This window comes from Chiloscyllium plagiosum, unplaced genomic scaffold (genome assembly GCF_037043375.1).
Source record: "Chiloscyllium plagiosum isolate Xiang-an unplaced genomic scaffold, Cpla_swu_hap1 HiC_scaffold_9, whole genome shotgun sequence".
Lineage (NCBI taxonomy): Eukaryota > Metazoa > Chordata > Chondrichthyes > Orectolobiformes > Hemiscylliidae > Chiloscyllium > Chiloscyllium plagiosum.
The window spans coordinates 47,920,967-47,935,859 of record NW_028270147.1 but is presented as its reverse complement, the minus strand read 5'-3'; the positions used below and the strand labels follow the sequence as shown (position 1 = coordinate 47,935,859).

General features: G+C 40.8%; 1 protein-coding gene across 1 annotated transcript in view; it reads right to left on the bottom strand.

The window, feature by feature from the left end:
• The window catches only part of faf1 (Fas (TNFRSF6) associated factor 1), a 414,762-nt gene that overhangs the window by 27,043 nt on the left and 372,826 nt on the right, over positions 1-14,893 (bottom strand). Inside the window, exon 18 of the mRNA XM_043699221.2 lies at positions 4,381-4,596. Coding sequence (XP_043555156.1) covers positions 4,381-4,596 — 216 coding nt within the window. The remainder of the gene's footprint in view (positions 1-4,380; positions 4,597-14,893) is intronic.

Below are 14,893 nucleotides of genomic sequence, written 5' to 3'. Positions count from 1 at the left end.
CAACCAAGGTCTTAGTAATTATGCCTGAACAAATGCTACCATGCAATAAACTCAACAGCGATACCTTATCTGTAGATACAGTACGGTAGTGTATCCTCTATCATTAATCACTGGATATGCCAAGACAAAGGAGAATTACGGGTAGCGAACTACCTCAAACAACCCTTACCCAATACCACGTACTGGTATATGTCTCGAATACCACAAGATCGAACTGGACCTTAATAAAGCCTTTGACAAGGTTCCGCTTGGTAGACTGGTTAGTAAAGTTAGATCACATAGGATTCAGGCAGAGCTTGCCAATTGGACACAAAATTGACTTGATGGTAGGAGACAGAGGGTGGTTATGGAGGATTGTTTTTCGGACTGGAGGCCTGTAACCAGCGGTGTTCTGCAGGAGTCAGTGCAGGGTCCACTCTTGTTTGTCATTTATATAAATGATTTGGATGAGAATTTAGGATGCAATGCATAGTAAGTTTGTGAATGACATCAAAATTGATGGTAAAGTGGACAGTGAAGAAGATTTTCTAAGATTACAATGGGATCTTGACCAATTAGGCAAATGAGCTGAGGAATGGCAGATGGAATTTAATCTGGACAAATGCGAGATGCGATAAGATGAACAGGGGAGGGCTTATATAGTTAATGGCAGGACCCTGGGTAATGCTGTGAAACAGAGAGGCCTGGGGTTCAGGTACATAATTCTTTGAAAGTTGGGTCAAAGGTAACAAGGCATTCCGCATGCTTACCTTCATTGTTCAGACTATTGAGTATTGGGGTTGGGACATTGGTGAGGCTTTCAGAGTACTGTGTACATTTCTGACTGCCCTGCTACAGGAAGAATATTATTAAACTGCAGAGGGTTCAGAGAAGATTTACAAGGATGTTGCTAGGACTGGAGGAGATATAAGGAAAGGCTGAATAGACTGGAATCTTTTCATTGGAGTGGAGGAGATCGAGGGGTGACCTTAAAAGAAATTTATAAAATCAACGAGGGGCATAGATAAAATGAATAGCAAAGGTATTTTCTCTTTAGAGATAGGGGAGTTCAAAACTACAGAGCATATTTTTAAGGTTAGAGGAAAAGATTTAAAAGGGACCTGAGGGGCAACTCTCAGGTGGCTCGTTATGTGCCAGAGAAGTGACTGATGGGGGTACAGTGACAACATTTAAAAGACATTTGGACAGGTACATTAACAGAAACGGTTTAGAAAGATATGGGCTAAATGCAGGCAAATGGGACTAGTTTAGTTTGGGAAATTTGATCAGCATGGGCAAGTTAGATCAAAGGGTCTGTTTCCATGCTGGATTTAGTACTAGGCAATGAACCCAGCCAAGTGTTAGATTTGGAGGTAGGTGAGCACTCTAACGATAACGACCATAATTCAGTTATGTTTACAATAGCAATGGGCAGGGATAGGTATTTTCCCGCAGGGAAAGAGGTATAATGGGTGGAAAGACAATTATGATGCGATTAGGCAAGATTTAGGATGCAAAGGATGGGGAATGAATTGCAGGGGGTGGACACTCTTGAAATGTGGAGCTTATTCAAGGAACAGCTACTGCGGGTCCCTGATAAGTATTTATCTATCAGACAGGGAGGTAGTTGTTGAGAGAGGGTGCCATGGTTTATGAAAGAAGTTGCATCTTATGTCAAGCAGAAGGCGGCGGCTTATGTTAGGATGAGGCGTGAAGGCTCAGTTAGGGGGCTTCAGAGTTATAAGTTAGCCAGAAAAGATCTAAACAGAGGGCTAAGAAGAACCAGGAGAGGACATGAGAAGTTATTGGCGGATAGGATCAAGGAAAACCCTAATGCCTTCGACAGGTTTATCAGGAATAAAAGAATGACTAGAGTAAGATTAGGGCCAATCAAAGATAGTAGTGGAAAGTTGTGTGGGGAATCTGAGGACTTAGGGGAAGCAATGAATGAATACTTTTCGTCAGTACTCACATTGGAAAAGGGCAACTTTAGTGAGAATATGGAGAAACAGGCTACAAGATTAGATGAGATTGAGATTAACAAAGAGGATGTTTTAGTAGTTTTGGAAGATCTGAAAATAGATAAGACCCTGGGGCCGGATGGAATTTATCCTCGGATTCTCTGAGAAGCCATGGAGGAGATTGCAGAGCCTTTGGCTTCGATTTTTATGACATCATTGTCAACTGGACTAGTGCCAGAAGATTGAAGGATAGCAAATGTTGTTCCCTTGTTTAAGAAGGGGAGTCGGGACAACCCTGGTAATTATAGGCCAGAGAGCCTTACTTTGGTTGTCGGTAAGATGCAGGAAAAGGTTATAAGAGATAGGATTTATAATCATCTGGAAAGGAATCATTTGATTAAGGATAGTCAACACGGTTTTGTGAAGGGTAGGTCGTGCCTCACAAACCTTATTGAGTTCTTAGAGAAGGTGACACACCAGGCAACATCCTAGTAAATTTCCTCTGAACCCTTTCCAAAGCTTCCAAATCCTTCCTATGATGCAGTGGCCAGCACTGCATGTAATACTTCAGGTGCGGCCTTACCACTGTCTTGTACAGCTGAAGCATGACCTTGTGGCTGTGAAACCCAATTCCCCCTACCAATAAACGCCAATATTGCCTTCATATTGATTTCTTAGAGAAGGTGACAAAACAGGTGGATGAAGGTTAGGCGGTTGATGTGGTGTATATGGACTTCAGTAAGGCATTTGAGAAGGTTCCACACGGTAGGCTATTGCACAAAATACAGAGTTTCGTGTTTGAAGGTGATATACGGCAGTTTGGATCAGAAATTGGCTCGCTGAAAGAAGACAGAGGGTGGCGGTTGATGGGAAATGTTCATCCTGGAGCTTAGTTACCAGTGGCGTGCCCCAAGGATCTCTTTTGTGGCCACTGCTGTTTGTCATTTTTATAAATGATCTGGAGGTGGGCATGGAAGGATGGGGTAGTAAATTTGCAGATGACAGCAAGGTAGGCAGAGTTGTGGATAGTGCCAAAGGATGTTGTGGGTTACAGAGGGACAGAGATAAGATGCAGAGCTGGGCTGAGAAGTGGCAAATGGAGCTTAATGTGAAAAAGTATGAAGTAGTTCACTTTGGAAGAAATAACAGGAATGCAGAGTACTGGGCTAATGGTAAAATTCTTGGCAGTGTCCAAGATCTCGAAGTCCAGGTGCATAAATCCCTGAAAGTTGCCACCCAGGTTGACTGGATTGCCACTGGTAACTAAGCTCCAGGATGAACATTTCCCATCGACCACCACCCTCTGTCTTCTTTCAGCGAGCCAATTTCTGATCCAACCTGCCATATCGCCTTCAAACCCGAAGCTCCGTATTTTATGCAATAGTCTACCGTGTGGAACCATATCAAATGCCTTATATACCACATCAACCACCTAACCTTCATCCACCTGTTTGTCATCTTCTCTAAGAAATCAATATGAAGGCATATGGTGTATTGGCGTTTATTGGTAGGGGGAATTGGGTTTCACAGCCACAAGGTCATGCTTCAGCTGTACAAGACAGTGGTAAGGCCGCACCTGAAGTATTACATGCAGTGCTGGTCACTGCATCGTAGGAAGGATTTGGAAGCTTTGGAAAGAGTTCAGAGGAAATTTACTAGGATGTTGCCTGGTGTGAAAAGAAGGTCTTAGAAGGAAAGGCTGAGGGAACTGAGACTGTTTTCGTTGGAGAGAAGAAGGTTGAGAGGTGACTTAATCGAGATGTATAAGATAATCAGAGGGTTAGGTAGGGTGGTCAGTGAGAACGGACGGTGAAGGCTAACACAAGGGGACATAGCTTTAAATTGGGGGGTTTTAGATTTAGGACAGACATCGGGGTAGTCTCTTTACTCAAGAGAGTAGTAGGGGCATGGAACGGTCAGCCTACAATAGTTAAGGACATTTAAACTGACATTGGACATATGTATGGATAATAATGGAATGGTGTAGGTTAGATGGGCATCAGATTAATTTTTCAGGTCAATGCAACACTAAGGGCCGAAAGGCCTGTACTGCCTGTAACGATACCACATTTGATACGACAATATATGACACAGAGCTAAATATTAGTTGATGTCCAGAGGAATTTTTTAAGAACTACATATGAAGCCAATGCTGATAAAGGAATTAAAAGGTTAGGCTTTTGAAAGTTTGCATAGCAGGTTTTAATAAATAAGCTGCTGATTGCCTTTTCATTATCTTCATATTTCAGAAACTACACAAAGTGATCAGTATTTCACAATGTTATTGTACAGCAGCAAGTAAAAAGAAAAGAATTAAATAGAATATAAATCTGTTTGGAATTACGATCAAATTATTTGAAAGTATTTAAACTTTCCAAGTTGAATGCACGTACAATATAAACTGTAGCATACTCATGAAAAGATAACATGAAACACTTACATCTCTTCGAGGGAAAGTACTCAGCAGCTTGTATTCATCCCTTGGGAAGCCTTTGGAAGCCACAAAATCAAAGACAACTTGGAGCCTGTTGCTTGCTAGGAAACGCCGTTCAAAGAATTCCCCACGCGGTGTTCTGATGCGTAGCTTGCTGACAAGTTCAATGCTCTCCTCCCTTGGCTCTGGAGGTAATGATTGCTCAAGGGACAATCGAATAGCCTGGACAAATAAAGAAACAAAAACCTGAGCAAATCCTCAGGTCAACTTTATCCTTCCTATACCTTTTTATTCAGGAAAATTAGTGGTCAAAAGCATTCCCATTTCAATTCTCGGAGACACTGCATTATACCTGCAGACATAGCAATAATACAATTTACTGAAGAGATTTATGTACAGTACGATGTTACGACCAAAGTTGGAAGGATGCACCGATTGCTTTATAATCCCATCCTTCCACTGCTTGCAACAAATTTTAAATTTAACCAGAATGGTGGTGTGGTTAATTATATAAGTTTTAGACTGAATCTGATTGGATATTAGAAACAATCCAGCCAGGTTTCTCTTATCAATAGAGAATAACTAGTTGATTACAAAAAAAAATAAATAATGATGCACAAAATATTGACAGAAAAAGAGAGTTCGGTCTGTGTAAAGATAGATATGACTTATACTTGAACATCCTAAATTACTACCAGGCAAATATGGCTAACTAACAAATGATGGTTGATCATCCCACAGAACACATTAAATAGACCGAACAGATCCTTTGGATATCTCAGCAATTCTGTCATGATTTAAAGGTCACCAAATCTCATTAAAACTTCACAAGGGATTACAATTCTTCACTTGCAATGACCTGATCTTGAAACTCCTTCAAAGGCCGTTCCATCATAAAATCCCAACAGTGTGCAAGTAGGTTATTCAACCCGGGTCCACACTGACCCGACAAAGAACATCCCACCCCACATCTGTAACCCTGTATTTCCTACGGCTAATCCACTTAACCTGCACATCCCTGGACACTACGGATAATTTAGCATTGCCAATCCACCAAACTGCATGACCTTGGAAAGTGAGGAAACTGAGCACCCGAAGGAAATCCACACAGACATGGTGAGAATGATCAGACTACACAGAGATAGTTGCCCGAAAGTGGAACTGAACCCGGGTATCTGGCGTTGTAAGCTTCCAGTGCTAACACTGAGCCACTGTGTGACTGCTCACCATGGTCCACCCTTTTTCCTGGGTCTATGCTCCCCTGGATCCTTTGAAACTGCACTCCAGCCCAAAATCACAGGAACAACTCCAGCTTTTTAAAGTGACTTTCATCAAGCCAGTAGTGCCGCAGGATTTGTTTCCTGAGCTCTAATCTGGCTCAAGGAGTCAGTGGGATTGACAGGGTAAGCTCTCTGTAGATTTAAATCATTCCTGGCACAAAGGAGTATGATTATGATTGTTCAGTGTCAATCATCTCAACTCCAGGACATCTCTGCAGGAGTTTCTCAGGGTCCTTGGGCCAACCATCTTTAGCTGATTCATTAATGACCTTCCTTCTATTAGAAGTGATGATTGCACAACATCTAGCACTATTCAGAATTCCACAAATAATGAAGCAGCCCATGTACAAAGGGTATAAGATTTGGACAACATCCAGACTTGGACTGGCATGATAGCACCATTGTCGAAGAGCGTGGTGCTGGAAAACACAGCCAGTCAGGCAGCATCCGAGGAGCAGGAGAATCGACATTTTGAGTTGAAGCACTTCATCAGGAATGCCATATGCAGGGAACGTAAATTCTCCTGCTCCTCGGATGCTGCCTGACCGGCTGTGCTTTTCCAGCACCACACGCTTCAACTCTGATCTCCAGCATCTGCAGTGCTCACTTTCTCCCCTTGGTAGTACCATTCATGCTACCTGAGTGACAGGCAAGGACCATTTCCAGCAAGAGAATCTAGCCATTGCTTCTGAATAATCAATGGCATGGCATTACCAATACTGAAATCCTCACTATCAACATCATAGGCATTATAACCGACCAGAAACCGAACTGGTTTAGCTATATACTGAGGCTGCAAGAGCAAGTTGGAGGCTAGTAATCTTGCAGTGACCGACTCACCTCCCGAGTCCTCAAAGCCTGTCCACCATCTACAAGTCACAAGGAGTGTGATAACATTATTTGCATGAAAGACTGCAGCTTTAACAACACTCAAGAAGTTTGACACGACCCAGGTCAAAACTGCCTGCTTGACTGGTATCAAATCCACAAATGTTCACTCTCTCCACCACTGATGCTCAGTAGCAATAGTGTGTACCATCTGCAAGATGCGCTGCTGAAATTCGCCAAGGCTCCTGAGACAGCACCTTCCAAACCCCAGCTCACTATCTTCTAGAAGGGTAAGGGCAGCAGATACATGGGAATATCACTACCTACACACTTCCCTCCAAGCTACTCACTATCCTGACTTGAAAATATTCAGCATTGCTGGATCAAAATCCTGGAACTCCCTCCCTACATTGTGGGTCTTCCTATTGCAAATGAATTAAAGAAGTTCAAGCAGCAGCTCACCACCAATGTTTCAAGGACGATCAACTAGGGATGGGCAGCAAATAGTGGACCAGCTAGAAATGTTCATATCCCAAAAATAAGTAAAACTAAAAGGTTGCACTACTGCTTCTGTACTTTCAACATCCAATCTCTGCAGCAATAAATTATTAGTGACATACAATTTCTTCTGAGGTCTTCACTGCTCTTAGGACCTATCTAAGCCCTCATTATTCAGATCTCTTCAACTGCTCTAGCATTTCTTTCAGCTCCAGCGACTTTTAAGTAGTTCTGTTGTGTAACTATTAATTGTGTGCAGTTTTGTTGCAAGCCCCGAGGAATTTTCTTCTCTCTCACCACTATCAATATCCCCATCATCCTTGTCCCTCTGCCTTCTCTTGCATGTCACTGCATTCTACTCTTCTCATGCACTTCGTGTTCCCAGAAGGCTTATTGTACCGTTGTCATTGTATTAGGTGCAGCCACTTTCTTCAAGCTTTAGTTCCTTTAATTCTTGTGCTTGCAAATACATAGAAATACATACAAAACTCCATGTACACTATAATTTGCATGTGTTTATGTGCATATAATATGAATATGTACAGAACAAAATGCATATCTACAACTTTTCAACAATATTACTAATGCTATTGACTTTAAAGCACAGAACTTTTAATTGGCAGAAATAAAGCAATTACCTTATCAGGGAATTAAAAACATCAGTAGCTCATTAAGTCCTTTCCTGTTACATATGGTCAATTCCCAATGTTACTATTCTCCAAGGCTTCTCTATACTACGTGATTTAACAAAGACTGCCTAACAAGAGTACAACTTTATTCATCAAAACAATTAGACTGATAATGTTAATAATACTAGGTAGAACAAATACCAAGCTGAATAAACATTGATTTGGCCACTAGAAAAACAAATAAAGGAAGATGCTTTATTTCTGCAAAGAATACTACAGCTGTATGTGAAAATTGGAATTCAAACAGAGTTTGTGGGCAAATGAGTATCATATATGAGAAGCAACAGTCGGCAAGATTCAAACGTGAAAAAACAAACACCAGACTTACTGCTGGTAACAACGAAAGCTGTTTAAAGTTCTTGCGGGTAAACATCTCACATTACGTTGGCTTTTAACTGGTAAACTCATTGAGACACAATAAAAATTTAGTCCAAAAGCAGTAACGCAGAAAGCATATGGAGGTTCACAATTAAGAGTTCGGTGTCCAATCCAAATTATTTGTCATAGTAATCTAACTTTGTCTAATTGCATGTATATGCTGTGATCAAAAGCCACACGTTCATAACCTAAATCTACCCCTTCTCCAGTTCTGTAACACTAAGGCCAATGTAGCTTTGCCAAAAGGCAAAATACTGCAGGTGCTGGAAATTTGAAACAAACACAGAGAATGCTGGAGGAACATGGTAGGGGTGCCAGCATCTGTGGAGAGAGAAAGTGTTAACATTTTGGGTCTGGAATGACTTCTTCAGAAATGAGAGGTGTTGGAATTTTTTTTGATATATATTGACAGAGACTGAGATCCAGTACAAAAGACAAGGGTGTATTGTGCTGACAGCTGAGAAAGAGAAAAAGATGTAAAATGGGTGTAAGTTAAGGAGTAAAAGTGAGAGAATAGGCTCTCTCAGCTAAGATAAAGGGCTTATACTTGAAAAGTTGACTCTCCTGCTCCTCGGATGCTGCCTGATCTGCTGTGCTTTTCCAGCGCCACACTGACTCTTTCAGCTAAGAGCAAAGCAAATACGACACAATCAAGACAAGGTTGTGTGGGGGAACGGTAAAAAAAATGGGAAAACAGACATAATGTGGCTAGTTTCTGAAGTTATTGAATTCAATATTGAGACCTCTTGCCTGTAAACTGCATAAGTGGAAAATGAACTGTTGCTACTTGAGTTTGCGCTGTGCTTCGTTGGAAAGCTGCAGGAGGCCTAGGACAGAAATGTTAGCATGAGAACAAGGAGTTTTACTGAAATGACAATCAACTGAGGAGTCAGGTCATTTCTATAGACAGAGCAGAGTCATTCTGCAAAGCAGTCACCTAGTCTGTATTTATAATGTAAAGGAGACTGCATTGCGAGCAGTGAATGGAGTAGACAAATTGAAAGTGAAACAATGTTTCACTTGGAAGATGTGTTTGGTGCCTTGGTCAGTGAGGAGGGAGGTGATGATTTGGAAAGTATTACACGTTCTGCGACTGCAAATAAAAGTGCCATGCAGGAATAAGGAAGTTTCCATGCAGATGGAGGAATGGACCAGGTATCACAATGAGAACAGTCTTTGTGGAATGCTGTCAATGGAGGACAGGAGAAGATACGTTTGTGGTGGCATCCTGCTGAAGTTGGCAGAAATGACAGAGATCATCCTTTGAATACGGATACTAGTGGGAGGAAAATAAGGACAAGGGAACCCTCTCCCTGCTCCGAGAATGAAGGGAAAGAGAGAACACAGATGTATGAGAAATGGACATGGCTGAGGGCCCTGACAACCACAATTTACTGTTGTGGAGTTCTCTGTTGAGAAAAATGATGGTGTCAGATGCTGCATTGTGGAAGGTGGCATCATCAGAATGGATGCGAAGGAGACAAAGAAACTAAGAGGATGGAATGAATCCTTGCAAGAAGTAGGGTGTAAGGATGTGTAGTTGAGATAACTGTGGGTGTTGTTGGGCTGACAAACACAGTCTGGATGACTGCTTTGCGGAACGCCACTGTGAATTTTTTTTGTATTGAGCCTCTGTTTCTATAAAAAGTATTGAAAAAAATATTTTCCAAAACCTTTTAGTTCTGAAGAGGTGTGTCGCACCAGACTCAAAACATTAACTCAGTTTCCCTATCCACAGATGCTGTCAGATCTGTTGAGTTTCTGCAACATTCTCTATGCTTGTTTGTGGTTTTGTCTTCATAGTTTATGAAGATCAGTTAACTCAGTAGATATATGACCTTCAGGCTAGGGTTCTGTGTCTTATAACATTGTTTGGATAACTATAACCATAACAACTTGTACAGAACCTTTCACATCATATAATGTACCAAAACACTTTATAGGAGCATTCTAAAACTAAATATGACACCAAAGATGATATTAGGCTAGATGAACAGTAGCTTGGTCACAGGATTAGGTTTTAAAGATGTCTGAAAGGAGGAAACAGCCGTGAAAATGTACAGAAAGGGCATTCCAGGGCTTAAAGTCTAAACAAAGAAAGGTTTGGATACCAGTGGTAAAGTCAGGGTGCTCAAAAGGGCATAATTAAATGATTACAAGTTCTTCTGAAGGATGTGGGGCTGGTGAATATTATAAAGATAGAGGGGGACAAGGCCATGGAAACTTCCAAAAAAAAAATGGGAATTTTAAAGTTGAGTAGTTGATCGACTGTGAGCCAATGTAGATAAGCACTAGAGTGATAGTGTGCAAATTAAGGCAAGAGCAGCAAATGTTTGGCTGAACTCTTATTTATGCAGGGTACAATCTGGGGAATTCTCAGAAGTGCAATGAAGGCTGAGATAGACATTTTTAATCAATAAAGAAATCAAGGGTTATGGGGAAAGGCAGAAAGGTGAAACTAACGATTATCAGATCAGCTGTGATCTTATTGAATGGAGGAGAGGACCCAATAGGCAGAATGACCTATTTCTGCTCCTATGAATAGTGAAGTCTCAAAGTAACAAAGGTATGAAATACAGTTTCAGCAGATTTGTTGAGACAGGGCAAATTGCAATGATTTTGTGCAGGCGGAAATGGGCAGAAATAGGTAGTGAATAGTGAGGAGGTATGTTGTAAGTGCTGTTTCAATATTGTGGCCAGGAAATAAGCCTTAGATGAATGATTCAGAGATCAAGGAAAATTTGTTTAGAAACTTTGTAATTGATTATTTCTGATTTGTGATGTAGCAAAAATATTGGCATAAGCTAATCTCAGGAACAACCATGCCATCAAGCTATGGGCAGACTGAATTAGACTCAGACTGTTGCCAGGGAGAGGGATACAAATTGATAGGTAGGAAATGCATTTTGTGCAAAGTTGCAAACAATGGTTTTTGTCTTCAATTAAGTTGCATGAACATTTAGCTGAACTAACTAGATTATTTATCATAACAAAATTAATCATTCAGTAATAATTCTCAACATCAAATCCTAAACCATTAAACAAAATACTTAAAGATGACGAAGCAAGTGGTGTGTTGAAGCCATAGTAGTTGGGAGCTGGGAGACACCTGTGTGATCTACTGCAACCACATCTAAGGAAATGGCTACAATTTGTAAAACTTTGGTTTAGAGTTGATGAGCTGGAGTTTGTGCTTTGGATACTGTGATCATCAGGGAGGGAGAAAGTTACTTGGACACTTTCTTCCAGGAAACAGGTACATCCCTTCAGTAATTTCAGATTTGTTTGGTGGTTAGCGACAGGAAAGATGTACAGTAACTACTAGTGAGGCAGTAATGGGTATTCAGGAGGGAGAAGTCAAGAAGCCTCAGTCCTTGCACATGCTCAACAGGTATAAGGTCTTGTAGCCGATGTGGACAAGAGCTTGAACTTAAGGATGAATGAACAAACTGACCACAACAGTGCGGTACAAGGGATATTCAAGTGAGTGAAGGGAACTTAATACCAATAGAGCAAAGAAAAGTTAAGGGGATGGATAATGTTGGTTGAAGCCGAGATTGAGAGTTCTAAAGTCTCTGTCACTTGCTTGTTACCAGAGTTAAGAACATCTGTTCAGGGCTGAAGAGGATTTTGAAGAAGGAGGGGAAGAATTCAGTTGTTGACATCCACATGGGATCAAATGTTGCAGAGCTAAGCAAAACGTTTTGCTAAGGGTTATGAGCAGCTAGCACCTAAATTAAAATGCAGAGCCACAAAGGTAATAATATCTGAATTACTACCCAAACCATTTAGAAATTGCCAAATCAGAAATAAAATCTGAGAACTGAATGTGTGCTCAAAGATAGCACCAGTTTGGGTAGAGATAAGAAATAAAAAGGGAAAGTAGCCACTGGTCAGAGTAGATTAGAGGCTGCTAACTATAACTGCATTGTAGGCCAGAGTAATAATCAAAAAATTATGGGGGCTTGTGAGTGATTTTAATTTTCATTCAGATTGCACAAATCAAATTGGTAGAGCAGTGGATGGGCATTCTGTGCCAGGTAACTCATCTCCCGACTCCCCAAAGCTTGTCCACTATCTGCTGTCAATGTGTTAAAATCCTGGAACTCCCTCCTCGCAGGTTTGTGGGTATCACATTGTCTGCAGTAGGCGAAAAAGGCAGTTAACCACCTTGTTCTCTAGGGCAAATGGAATGGGCAATAAATACTGGTCTTTTCGGAGGCACTCAATCTGCAATAGCACATAATTTTTAAAAAAAGGATGCCTCAAGAACAATGGCATTCATGGTCATGACCTACACTTGCATACTGTCCTAAAAACAGATTTAATTTGAGAGATCATTTTGGAAGTAGTGATGCATATAAATAATCATAATTAAGAAGGGTTCAACTGGTCTGTTGAGTTTTGAATAACATAGTACCTGACCAATAAGTAATCAAAATATTTGTTTCCTATTGAAAGTAACTCCTGAACCAAATAATTGATTAAACACAAATGAAATCACCTGTTTGCAATCCTGGGAATGAAGCATTGCTTTATTTCCCACTTCCTAATACAAACCTTAATTTGTCTCCTATTATTAGCCATAATATGTGAAGAGAAGATAATTTTATATTTTGACCTTAGCGGTCATTTCACATTTAATCACATTTAGAGTATTTATTTCAAACAATATCAAACCTCAAATTCTGTAGATGCTTTTTGCGTGAATTTTAAGTAATTTTCTACAGGTGACCTTAAACAGTACGGTTACCATATTTTGCCACTAACTTGTCAAAATGCAATATTCTATTTATGTTGAAAATTGTGAATAGTATGTTGGATTGCCACATGACCAACAGCCAAGACAATTCCAAGCAGCACCATATCAGAGTGGGATTTGTGTAAAAATTGCTCCGTAACTACAAGTTAGCATTGCTTGTTCGGTAAATCTGTTTGAGACTTCCATGTAAAATGAACTCATGCTAATTCCCAATAGAGTATGGGAATCAGTAATGCTGTGTAAGAAACACAGCGCAAGAACATGCTATAGTGGTTTTTCCGATAAAATGAAAGCAGCAATGCAAGTTTGAAAATCACAGGATAAGGCCTCAGACAAGATTTCTAGTAGCACAGAAGTTACATTTCTGCTGGGACAGCAGAAAGAAAAAGTGAAATAAATGGTTTTGGCTGAACATTGAGCACTTGATTTGTAAGATGGCTCGATTGATAATCTGTGCCAGTGACAGGTCAATTCAAAATTGGGCTGTGGAATGCAGGGCCGATGTGACAACTTTGAGCGCCATCCTGTTAAAAAAGAAAATAACGCATGCAAAACAGGCTGATCTGCAGTCAAAAAACATCTCTGCAGAAATTAAAAGAAGCTTCATTGCTGAATCTCCATTCCCATACACATCCATAATATTTGCAAAAAACTCGGAACATCAGGGAGATTACTTACCAAATTCCCTAGTACACACTGGAAGATCACAAATATCCTCTCTAACTGGATACATTGGGATGACAATAAAGACGGCAATTGAAAATTCTAATTGAACATAGTCAACACCTCAGGTCTGTGGAAAAAGTTATAGTGTCATTGAGGTATACATTATGGTAACAGATCCTTCGGTCCAATCTGTCCATGCTGACCAGATATCCCAGCCCAACCTACTCCCACCTGCCAGCACCCGGCCCATGTTCCTCCAAACCCTTCCTATTCATATACCCATCCAAATGTCTTTTAAATGTTGCAAATGTACTAGCCTCCATCACTTCCTCTGGCAGCTCATTCCATACACGTACCACCCTTTTTGTGAAAATGTTTGTCCCTTAGGTCTCTTATTCTCCAACCCAGGCAACATCCTTGTAAATCTTTTCTGAACCCTTTCAAGTTTCACAACATCTTTCCGAAAGCAAGGAGACCAGAATTGCACGGAGTATTCCAATAGTGGCCGAACCAATGTCCTGTACAGCTGCAACATGACCTCGCAACTCCTGTACTCAATACTCTGACCAATAAACGAAAGCATACCAAATGCCTTCTTCACTATACTACTTTCAAGGAGCTATGAACCTGCACTCCAAGGTCTCTTTGTTTAGCAACACTCCCTAGGACCTTACCATTAAGTGTATATGTCCTGCTAAGATTTGCTTTCCCAAAATGCAGCACCTCGCATTTATCTAAATTAAACTCCATCTGCCACTTCTCAGTCCATTGGCCCATCTGGTCAAGATCCTGTTGTAATCTGAGGTAACCTTCTTTGCTGTCCACTACACCTCCAATTTTGAGGTCATCTGCAAACTTATTAACTTTACCTCTTATGCTCACATCTAAACCATTTATAAAAATGACAAAAAGTAGAGGACCTAGCACTGATCCTTGTGGCACTCCACTGGTCATAGGCCTCCAGTCTGAAAAACAACCCTCCAACCACCACCACCCTCTGTCTTCTACCTTTGAGCCAGTTCTGTATCTAAATGGCTAGTTCTCCCTGTATTCCGTGAGATCTAACCTTCCTAACTAGTCTCCCATGAGGAACTTTGTTGAACACCTTACCGAAGTCCATATAGATCACATCTACGCTCTGCCCTCATCAATCCTCTTTGTTACTTCTTCAAAAAACTCAATCAAGTTTGTGAGACACGATTCCCCACGCACAAAGCCATGATGACTATCCCTAATCAGTCCTTGCCTTTCATAATACACGTACATCCTGTCCTTCAGGATTCCATCCAACAACTTGCCCACCACCAACATCAGGCTCACTGATCTATAGTTCCCTGGTAAATTTGATTTGATGGATTCAGAGACCCAAAAGGGAACAAATTACTCGACAATATGACAGTATTGATGGAAGATGAATT